The sequence below is a fragment of the Drosophila teissieri genome, chromosome 3L (genome assembly GCF_016746235.2).
Source record: "Drosophila teissieri strain GT53w chromosome 3L, Prin_Dtei_1.1, whole genome shotgun sequence".
In the NCBI taxonomy this organism is placed as follows: domain Eukaryota; kingdom Metazoa; phylum Arthropoda; class Insecta; order Diptera; family Drosophilidae; genus Drosophila; species Drosophila teissieri.
The window spans coordinates 10,297,287-10,309,106 of record NC_053031.1 but is presented as its reverse complement, the minus strand read 5'-3'; the positions used below and the strand labels follow the sequence as shown (position 1 = coordinate 10,309,106).

The 11,820-nt window shown below is 42.1% G+C and overlaps 1 protein-coding gene across 1 annotated transcript; it reads right to left on the bottom strand.

Annotated features, from left to right (window-relative positions):
- Nucleotides 1-7,308: 7,308 nt before the first annotated feature.
- Nucleotides 7,309-7,848, bottom strand: LOC122616562. The gene is given in 4 exon segments (XM_043792057.1): nt 7,309-7,388; nt 7,643-7,703; nt 7,705-7,756; nt 7,841-7,848. Coding segments are annotated over 4 exon segments (201 nt in total).
- Nucleotides 7,849-11,820: the final 3,972 nt, after the last annotated feature.

Here is an 11,820-nt window from a genome sequence, read left to right as displayed (position 1 = left end):
ACGGCGGTGGCAGCGTCATCTGTATCCGATAGATACATTGGCTCATAAGCATAAATAATGCGATCGCAGTGGAAAATCTCGCTGCGAGTGTGACTGCGACTCTAACTGTGACTGTGCCGCAGCTTTTCCAGTTATGCGTCAGCCAATCGAGGGGCGGCTTGGGGGAGGGGGCGTGGCCGGAGCTTTGACTGACATTTATCGCCAGCTTCAATTGTTGCTGCTGCTGCTGCTGCTGCAGAGAGTTGCAACAGAGTTTGTTTTTCTTTTCTATTTTTTTTTTGTTTGGATTTTTGTTTTGTTTTTTGTGTCGGTTTTGGTTTTCGTCTTTTCGGTTTTGTGTTTTGTATTTCGTACATTTTGGTGCCTGGTGGCTGACGGCGGCGACGCCGAACGAGGCTCAACGTTTTGGAAAATTTAGCACAAGGTTGCCACAAAGCAGCAGAGCCAGCAAAATGAGCAATTGTGGCAACACAGTCGAAGCTGAAACTGAAACTGAAATTGAAATTGAGATTGAAGCTGTAAAACGCCAATACACCAGAGTTGTTGCATTCAAATCGTTGTGGTTGTTGCCCAAAATCGCAAATAAATAAATACTTAATTATGTTGTTTTCGGCCGCACCGCTTTTGGTCCGCCAAAGAACTGCAACTTGTGGCAGAGAAAAACACATTGCGCATACGCCATGTTCAACAACACGATCGGCACTCGCGGCGCTGTGGCGAGGTGAGAATCGAGACCTTTTCTCAGCCACTCTCAGTCACTCAGGACAGGAGTCAAACACTTTTTGCCAATTAATCAGGCACTTGGCTAGTTAAGCTAAGCCAAGACCTGTCGCAAACATTGCGTATACGACTGGAAGGCTAGAGGGAAATGGTCAAAAGCTGGGTGTTATTGGCTTTAGTTTAAAAATTGGACTTAACCGCTTTATGTATGTACGAGTAATGTAAACAGACATTGCCATTTATGAGCAAACGAAAGAAATGTTAAGTATACTTTTATAGACTATAAGAAAGTTCTTACTACCACTGTTGCTTCAAATGTCAAATGTGAATGATAAGAAACCGCAATGCATATTTTCCTTCAAGCAAAGTAATGTACATAAATTAAAATGTTCTGAATTTATACTGATTTAAACTGTTGCTTAGCAGCTTTGCAATGTGTTTTCAATAGTGAAACTCTGGTGAATATAGGACATAAGCTGCGCCAAAGAATGATCAAAACTATGAGATAATTATATTGCTGAAAGCTGTAATAATGCGATGCTAAACAGATCTCTTAGGTACTTGTGCTTGCAAAACTTCCCCTAATCTGGCATCTAGAATCCGATGAGCAACACTTTGCTTGCGCAACGCCATTGAAACGACTCAGCGGAGTGTGGTGCAAGCATCCTCAAAGTTCCACAGCCACCGACAGCTGCTTACGGCTTACTGATGCTTCTGCTGCTGCTGCAACTCCACCTACAGATACGGATTTGTGGCATTGAAAGGGCTGAGGAGGGGTGCGGAAGGAGAGGGGTAAGCAGCAGCAGCATCCGTTGTTACTTCAGAACAGAGAATGCAAAAACAAATGCGACGAGACGATGAAGCCAACGACCGCAAACGTGCAGCGACAACAACAAAGGCAGCGCTCCAAAAAATGCAGCAGCCAAACAAACCACTCGACTGGGATCGGAATTCGCTTCCTCCCCCTCGCCAGCCCCGCCACGCCCCGCCCCATCCCTGCGACTGTCACGAACCGGAAGTAAAAACGTGCCAACAGAAGATGCGAATTGCTGCTGCTGCTACTGCTGCTGCTGCTTCCACTGCTGCTGCGACTGCGATGTTACTGATGCTGATGCTGCGATGTTGCTGCTTTTGCCACTGCTGATGTTGCTGCATCTGCATCTGCGGCGCTCGCGAAATCAGGAAAGCAGCAGCAAGTGCCAGTCGCACAGTTCTCTGCATTCTCGTCCAGTTTAAGGGATGGGGTGCACTGAACAAAATCAGAAGTGATGGTAATAAGAAAGTAAAATATTAATAAGAAGTGGCTTTTAGATATTTTGTTCTCTATAAAGTTAAAATGTATATGTTTTAACCAAAAGATAATTATAAATATAATTTGTTAATAATAATTAATGTTGACATTTTTCTTTAAAGTAGATAATTGAAAAAGGTATACAAGTATTATAACTTTTAGTTTTTCAAAACAGCATAGGCAATAAATAACTCCAACCTTTAACAACACAGAAATTAAATTGTAAAGTTTTTTTTTTATTTTGAAGCACTAACTTTTATAACTACAAATACCTCTTTTAAAATTCCTTACTTAAAACCAATTTTATTTTTAAGCCAGTTAGACTACCACGTTTTGTCTGCATTTTTTTTTTAATTTCGCGAAAATTGTACCCAACTTGGCTTACATTTTCTCGCAGTGCACTGCCTCTCTCTACAGAACCAAGTTTGGCACACAAAAACTTTCAAGTCATCGTTGCACTTCCCCTCGAACTAAAACTAAAACCAAAACCAAAACCGGGAACTGAGCGGAGCAGAGCAATTTCCCAGCATCATCATTTGGCACTTGTCTCTGCGTTTCTCCTCGTTCTCTACGGACTTCTCACTTTTTCTCCGCTGTTCGCCTGTTACAATTTTAAGCTATTTTTATTGAAAACGAGCGATATTCTCAGCATTTGGCGGAGAAAGAGCGTTGAGGAGACGCCGAGTTGATGAAACTGTGTTAAGTGCATACTTTGAGTTTTCACGATAAAGTTGAAACCCCCCCTCCCCCGCAGTCACCGAAAAACCCGAGGAAAACTTCTTACTTGAAGGGGTTTTTGTGGGATGGCTTCATTGTCACTGAGTTTGCAGCTGAAACTTTTGCTCGCAAAGAAAACTCAACAAATTTGAATGATTCCCCCATCAGATATACAAGCACATGCATATAGTTCGCTTTCCATACACATACTATAATATATATATTTCCAGAGTGCAATCTTGAAGACCCCACATTTTCCCGGTTCTCCCCACTCCATTTGTCGTAATTTTCTTGCTTGTTTTTTTTTTCAAACAAAAACTGCGCTTATTACGACAGCCCCGATGCATTAGAAGCTTCTCTTTTGGAATTCTGAATTGTGAAGGGGGCGGGGAAAATCAGGGAAAAGGGGGTCATTCGAGGGAGGGGCTGAAGTGGCAGCCGCTGCTTTTTAAGCTGCTCACACTCAGCCCAGCGAAACTCGGTTCGCACACACAGCTGCCAAGTGGCCGAGACTGAAAACCGAGCACCGAAACAGCAACAGAGACACAGATATGGGGACAGAGGCACTGGGACCCGAGGTTCGGTACAGTGGACACCGAGTAAGATGCATACAAGCAGGGTATCTTGAAAAGTAGAAAAAAGGAGTACTTAGTGAGTAAGCAGCCAGAGATGAGGTACTATAAGTACTTCAAAGATACATTTGCTTATGTAATAAACCAAGCATGTAAACTGCACAACTTTCTCGATTTCCTCGAAGGAGTTTTCACTGTGAGAGCTTCTGCTTTAGCTGCTGTTTCTGTGCCTGCATCTCGCCTCATTTCGATTCATTTGCGCTTGTCTCAGAGCGGACTGCCCTTCTCCTTCCGGCGTTCCCTGAATCTCAGCCTCGTTCCTGGACATCCTTTGGCTTATGGCTTAAATGTGATACGGAGTGTGTGTGCGTGTGTGTGTTTTGGGCTTCCCTGTGGCCTTTGTGAGCTGCAACTCAGCTCCTCCATTTCCAGTTTTCGCACATCCCGTCCCGTGCTCTGCCCGGCTATTTGGCAAGTGCTGGCAAGTGGAGAGAAAGAGGCGCACATACATCCCATGAGCCCATGAGAACGATGAATCCAGAACCGAGAACCGAGAACCCAGCGTTGAGTGACCGAGAGAACCCGAGAGCTGCGTTTCCCAGCAACAAGAAGAAAAAGAAAGAAAATGAAACCTATATACTCTCGTGCACGTATAGAACGAACGAAACGCCTCCAATCGCACCGTACGTAACCCCCGATTTCTGTGAGTGGAATGGAGCTGCTGGCCACTTCTGAACGCCTGTTCGCAAACGACTCAAACTGAGAGAGAGATAAAAGCATGCTGTGCAAGATGATGCTTCTGTGTTGATAAGGCCCCCCAATTGTCACAGTGTGTGTCTGTGGAAATTGAGCACAATTCCTATACGCACCAAGTATCTCATGGATAGCCATATAGCCCGCCACCTACTTATGTACTTTGCGATTCATCCGTAGGCTGAGATTGAGATTGAAGCCCAGCTACACAGCAAAACAAAAAAGAAACAACTTCTCTTGAGTGAATTATGAAGTTGTCTTCGCCCGTTACGTGGGTGGTGGTGGTTTTTCCCCCTCCCCTCCCCTCCCCTTCCCCGGTTTTCCATTCCATCCTTAAGTCTCGATTTATTGTTGTACTTAAAACAGAGTCACTTCTCCACTAGGCCCCTTTTCAAAATCCAGAAACAGACGACTTTGTATGACGAAGAAAGAGTTTTAATCATCGAGAAATGGCCCCGAAAACCGTTAGCTGGATCATAAAATAGAGATGAAAAACTTAGAAATGCTTTTTTGTCATAGCTGTAAATGCAACTGGCACACAAACTCAAAAGACGCACCGCGATCACGAGTGGAAAAATGCTTTGTGCCCGTGATTGTATCTGCATCTGTGCCTGTGGAGCTGGAAATGGACATGGAAATGGAAATGAAAATGGGAATGAAAATGGAGCTGTTGATGCCGGACACATGCAAATGCATTCTTGTGGGCCACGCTAATGATCACCACCATGACAATGATCATAATGATGCGGCTTTCGATGATCGGACACAAGCTCACTCGCTGTTCGGAAAAAAAGGTCTGGAAAAGTCCAATAAAATCTGAGCTTGACATCGTTTATCACTCACTTTTCTTTGCTCTGCGGGTCATATAAAATCACTGTTTTATGGCCGTGGAAAATAAAGTTCGAAATCAAATTATCGGAGGGGTATAATAGCAGCATTTATTGGGCTAAACAATGTGCAACAAACTGATCATAAAATATAACATTTAAATTGAAATTTTAAATTGAAAACTATTTAAGCAGAAAAAACATTTCACACTCAATGCAGAGCCGGAAAAAACCTTTAATAATTAAATAATAATAATTGTAAAATAGCATTTATATTCAATGATTACTTGACTACCTCTATATAAACATTAACGAATATTGAATAATTTTTTCTGCTCGAAAGAATAATCAGCTAACACGCTAGGTTTGCATACCCCTGCCATTTTGCTTCAGCAATTTACGAATTCGATTGGGAAAACCATTGCCTATCCAGTTATGACTCCCAAAAATGTCTCATCTGCATGTCTGGCAATTTGCAGTTGCTCCTTTGACATCCAACTATTGCAACTTTTGCAGATGAAACTGAGATGGAGCCGAGCGATAGATGATCCCATCTGGAGTTTGGAGTTCAGCCTGGACTTTCACTTTGCTTGGCTCGCAAATTATAGCTAATTATGCAGCATCTTAGCCGAGATTGGGCAACTCCTGGCCGGCAACTCTGCAATTTGGCCATGTGGTTGGGGGCTAATGCTGAGGCTAAAAACAGAAAAAAACCGAAAAAAAGATACTGATGCTGGGGCAAATCTGGGGCCGATCTGGCCATGTGGGTTTTTTTTTGCCATGAGCCAGAAAGGCAAACAAAGCTTAGGCCGTAATAACTTTGTTTTGGGCCGCACTGCACTTTGAGCAGCCGTTATTACTAAATTTTTGTTTGCAAAATATTCCGACTTTCATTTTCACAAGACTGAGCTGCGTTGAAAGTTGATTCGCCGCAGATACAGTGTATCTTTTGGACTGATCGCGTTTTGCAGCTATTTGCCGTTACTCGACTCAAGGTCAAAATGGGGCTGAAATTGTTGTCAACTTAAAGAATGCGTTGACAATATTTTTTGTTCAACTTAATTAAAAGGCAAATAGCACACAACTCACACAAAAACAAAAAACAAAAGACAGAAAGCAAAAAAGCGAAACGAAACGTAACAAGAAAACCAAAACTGATAAAAGGTTTTATCAGCCAGCCAGCGCGGAGACATTAACCACGATAATTATACAAAACATGTGAGCCGCAGTGTGGACCTGCAGACAATTGGAAAGAGGCCATAAAGCAACAGCGAAGTCGACCGCAGATACAGATACAAATTGTATCTGGTGCACCCAGTGGTTGGTGATAAGCGGATGGGGCCACGTGTGGAATGTGGGGCGCAGACTATCTGTAGATAGATATGTATCTTCCCTCCAGCGGCAGTTCAAGGAAATGCTACTCAGATACTTAGATACTTAGTTACTTCGATACTTAGATATCTAGATACTTCGACACTTAGATACTTAGATACCTATTTACTTCGATACATAGATACTTAGATACCTCGATACTTCGACACTTAGATACTTAGATACTCTGTTACAGATACTTGCGCCCATCGAAACCAATTTGCGAATACTCCTCGTGCGACATGAAACTGTATCTTCAGCTGAAAGAGCTACTCTCGGCAGCGCGATAAAAATCCAATTTTGATAAGCTCCTAAATTATGTGTAAAAACGAACGATCTAAGGGACTTATCTTGCGGTTTCCCCTGCGCCAGCTTATCATTTCGCTTTTATCTCCGTCATTTCACAACGCGTTAATAAATATATTCTTAGCAATAACTTGCCTAATTATAAGTTTACGACTTTTCAAAATATTTATTTTCGTTTTATTGCCTTCTTAATCTTCTCAAGCCGATTTTTTAAAAGAAACTTCACGCTTTTTGGCCAGACTTCTCTTATTTTATGCTTTCATATTAAAATATTAAATTCTGCTGAACTATTTTAACTTGCTTTTTAATATAGTTCGCAATCTTTTATTGGTGCATTATTATAGTTATAACTGAAGTAATTAAAAAATTTCTAAGGATACTAGTTCTTTCCTTTCAACTTACATTAAAGGGTATTAAAACCGTTGAGTTGGCTGTATAAGGAGTGGGTTTCCGTTCCATAATCGCTCGGACCTTCGGCCCTTAACATCCTCCTTCTCGAATGATGGTTGACTCTGCTCCCGTTGCCGCTTCTGTCACCAGACGGCGTTTCCACTGCACTTGGCCCCCAACTCCTCCCTGCGGCAAAGAGCGGTCATCATCGTCGTCGTCGTCATCGGCTAAACCATCGATGTGTGTGGCCCGGCCCTTTTGGGGATGGGGTCTTAAAACTGGGATGGGATGGGGTCCCTGGATGGGGACTTGAACTGAGCTGGGGACTTTGGGCTCAGTTGTCGGCGCCGCTGGAATGCTGTTAGTTATAAAATGGCCACAAAATCATAACGCGGGCGTGGGCTGCCACTGGACTCTGTCTTGCAGCTCTTTCTGCCTGCACTGTGAGAAAAATTTTAGAAATAAATATTTAAAAAATCTAGTTTAGGCGCCAAGGTATGTATGAATACTTGATATAAATTAAGAGATTCTAATAAACCGAAGACATTAAAATAGCAAACCATTATGATAGGTCCAAAATCCGTTCTTAAAATAAATATATTCCAAAAATTAAAAGCTTTAAATAGCTTATATTAATATAATAATGAACAATTAGTTTAAATGTTTCTTGCTCTGTGGAACTCGAAACCCCGAACCCGATACAACCGATGACGAGTTGCTGCCTCCGTCGAGGTTTCCATCCAGAATATGTGTTGGTTCTGTCCGACTCTCTCCCACAGCATCCACGCATTTTTGAGTTTGGTCTCCGTCTGTGGGGACTGAGGAGGGGTTTTTTTTTAATGGAACCCGAGTTGGTTGGGATGAGTGTGAATTGAAATGTATTTTTTACATACTCGTACATGTGTTCTATGCCAGTCGATTGGATCTCGAAATTCAAATCAAAACTCGTCGTCGTTTTATGGCTTTTTAGAAACTCTAGGAACTCGTTTTGTTCGATTTGGTTTCGTGTTTTGTTTTCCCTCGGTCTCTGTTTGTTGTTCTCGTTATTATTATTATTTTTCTATACCCATTTCCATGTGTCGGCGGCGTTGGTGGCTCGCTTTGAATAATGATGATAAGGCCCCAGACTCGCCTTCTCAATGCCAGTTGATTCTGAATCCGATTCCGTACCAATCCGTCCAGCTATCCAGCTATCCATCCATCCATCCATCCAGCAACCCATCTCTGTCTCTCGGCGGCTTGATTATTGATTTATTGTCTGTTTTTTTTTTGGGTCTGTGTCGCACAGGTAAACGGGAAAGAAATCGTCACGGATACGCAAAACGGTCAGCACACCGAAATGTATCTCGAGGTACGCTTTTGTATCTCCGGCGAAGCCGGCGACTATGCAGATACATTTTTGAAGCGCACGCTTCAGCATTTCATATGTTGTTGTCATCAATTTAAGAACAACGACATCGTCGGCCCACAAAAGAGTCCAAAAGAACTAAGCCGATATGAGTTGAACTGAACTGAACTGAACCCACAGCAGAATCGAGTAAAAAACGAAAACATTCTTCTCGACTTGATCCCGAACGTTCTCATAATTTGTTTGGCCCCCCCACCCCCTATACCATACCATCCATACCATGCCATAGCAGTTGGCCATTGTGCGACCGGCGGACTGTGAGAAAGATTTTATTTCGTTCAAGTGGTTTTTGATTTAACACCAAACAACCAAGCAAAGAGTGGAAAATATTTTAATGATGCGTCGTCGACGTCGCTGCAACTGAAAAACAAAAAAAAACAAAAAATGAGGAGAAATAAATGGAAAACAAAAAGATTTCTAACTTGTTTTTCGGTGGCCTTTCTTTTTTTCCGCTTCTTCAGCTCAGTGTTGTTCTCAATTTATTTGTGGCTTGATTCGGAAGACATTCGTTCGATTGATTAGCTCGCTGCTGCTGGGAAAGCTGGCGATCACTTTCGAATCGAGGTCGTATTAAATGGGTTTTATCACCCCTTTACTTCTCTTTGAGTTCTGGGCTTCCGTACCGGAAGGGTTAAGCTCAAGAGTGCGGCACTCGACAAGCTGCCAATGAGGTCCTACAATTGCCCAGGATCCGATCCTGGTTCCTGTCCCCGATGCGGTTTAACATCTGTCACGGCTGTTTCCTTCCTGGGACCAGAGTAAAAAAAATATTAAAAAAAAAACAACGACAATAACAACTGAAGCCGCATGTTGGGCTTTGGACTTAAGCAGGCAAAATATTGAGCAGCTTTTATGAGGTATTTTAACAATAATTGACATACATTTATGAGCATACAAAAGTGAGGGTACAGAGGAGGGCTTATTGGTTCAGTGATCAAGTTGGTCGGCTGTAAAGGGAAGTCGATTGCAATAATTAACGATACTAAAAATAATCATAGGTGTTAATCTAACTAAAGCGTGTTAATTGCTAATTTATACAAAGAATAACATGAATTTGAATAACATTAGACGTGAATAAGTTAACAAGTTTATATGGACAAACATAAAAGTTTCTATACCTGAATTATTACAAACTATTGAAGTATTGAATTTAAAAATTAAATCACTTTTAAGTTCTTAGTTCAGTTCTTTTTAAGTTCTTTTTGTTTACCCATCATTATAATTACTTCTCAAGTAAATTATGATATTTTGATGGAGATATTTATAAATATTTATTTGTTGCAAATTGCATTACCCTTTCCAACACATTACACAAATTAGGGTGATTTAATTTCGCCTATTGCATTCACAATTTGCTGCCGACATACACATATTTTAGCAATAAGAGCAGGAATATATTTTACAGCTCGAGTATGTAAAAGCCACTCCATGAGTTTCCCTCTTCTGGCTTTTGATATAAAGCCGACTGCTTAATTCACCCATTCTCTGGCCATTACCTTTGCCCCCTCACTCGAGACTACCCCCTCGCAACTCCTTCAACTAATGTGACACTAATCATGTGACCTCGAGTGCCGCTGGCCACATTTTTATGACCGCTTTGCACGCTGTTTACACACGACAATCGTCGATCGACCAGAGTTTTCCAACATTCTCCAGAAAGAAGAAAACAGAACAGAATAGAACAGAACAGCGGACGGCAAAGCAAAGAAAATGCGATCCATTCATGAAAGAAATGCCATTCTAATGCTTTCTTCTCTCTGTGCCTCCATTGTGGCACCTTTTCACTGGGTTCTATTTTTCCGAGGGGAAATCAACAAACCAAGAATGGGAAAATGTGTTAAGGGGCAGAAAATGGGACTGAAAAGGTTTCTTTATTGCGTAGGTCGCAAGAAGTAGGGAAAACGGGCTGCCAGTTCGATGATTGCAGAGAGAGAAACAAATAGTACGTTTGATAAAGTATTAACTATAGTATTTATTTGACAGTTATTTGGTTTATTATTGAAAACACTCTAAACATATGACAAAAGTGTATTATTATTATGAAAACTTTAGACAAGTTTTCTCGCTGTGTAACATTTGATATTCACCTTTCGTGTTTTAGTTGCCTACTCAAAAACCCATAACGCGTGTCAGAGCAACCAATTAGCCCAGCAAGTGCGAGAGAGAGAGAGCGAGAGGTGAGTAGAGAAAGAGATAGCAATGCGCATGCGCGACCTTTTGTGTCCTGTTTCAGGGGTTGTATGATAACAGAACAACGAGATCTCCTTAAACTGGTGACGCTGATGAGCCGCAAACTGCGCAGGAAGCAACTCTCCCGTTCCGCTCCCCGTTCTCCTATTGACAGGCGGCATTTAGGGGATAATATCGGGGGAATATCTTGTATATGTAGCATATACAGTATATACGTGAATGCAGGATCCCAACCCCTGGAGAATAGCAAGGATCAAGGATCGAGGATGGAGTGTGTGTAGGCAGGAGACGCAGCAGGACGCGCTCCACAAAAATTTCATTAAACATCTGCCCGACTCATCATCATCATCATCATCCTGCTTACCTTCGTTTTTAACTTTTTTTCTTCTTTTTGTTGGTCCTGTGCGAGGACATGTGCGTTTTTAGTTATTGAAATTTTTACTTGTTTTGTGCTGTCTCCTATGCATTGTGCATTGAGTATTTAATTGCAGATAATATCGACAAAACAAAACAGCAGGCGGACGACGGAGGCCACAATCAACAGCTGAAGTGCCCGGAAATGCATCTGGGCAGCAAAACTCGCAGGGACTCCCCTGCGGTCTCCTTTCTTCGCCAGGATCTCCTGCGGGGGGAATACCCCCAGTCCTGTCCTGTCTCCTGTCCTGTCTGCCCTCTCTCTTGACACTCGATTTGTTTGCCGTGGAGGCTCGAGCACGTGTCAATAATTGTTCAGATGGCGAATGGAGCCTGCTCGCAGGTCCTCGAAGAATCAGCTGTCGTCCTGGTGGAGAAAGGGCGAGTTTTAGGCCAGATGAAACCATACAGCTTACACCATTTTACTTTGGTGTGATGATGAAGGCATAAACTGCACAAGGGAAGCATTGTTCTGTGGCAAGAAAAGCAGGGATACGAGTTTTTATTATTCGGTTACCAAGAACAGCGCAGATATACTCAAATATTATTCCTGTTCTTGCAGTTAATACCCAACTGACTTTAATCCATCTCAATCTGATCATTCACAATCATTTTATGTACACTTTAAATATCCTTAATCAAGCATCTAACCAACGAAGATGTACATTACTTTTTTGAAATAGGCCTAATCGTCCATTAAAGTCAAGTTCGCAGTTGAACTTTCTTAAACTATTAACAAAGTTATAGTTTGGCATCAATCGCAGCTCCCAGTAGCTTTTCCCCATTTCAATGGCTTTCCGTTAGTCTGGACACCGCTCCTTCAATTCCCGATGCTGCTATCAATCAATTCCCCAGCCGTTA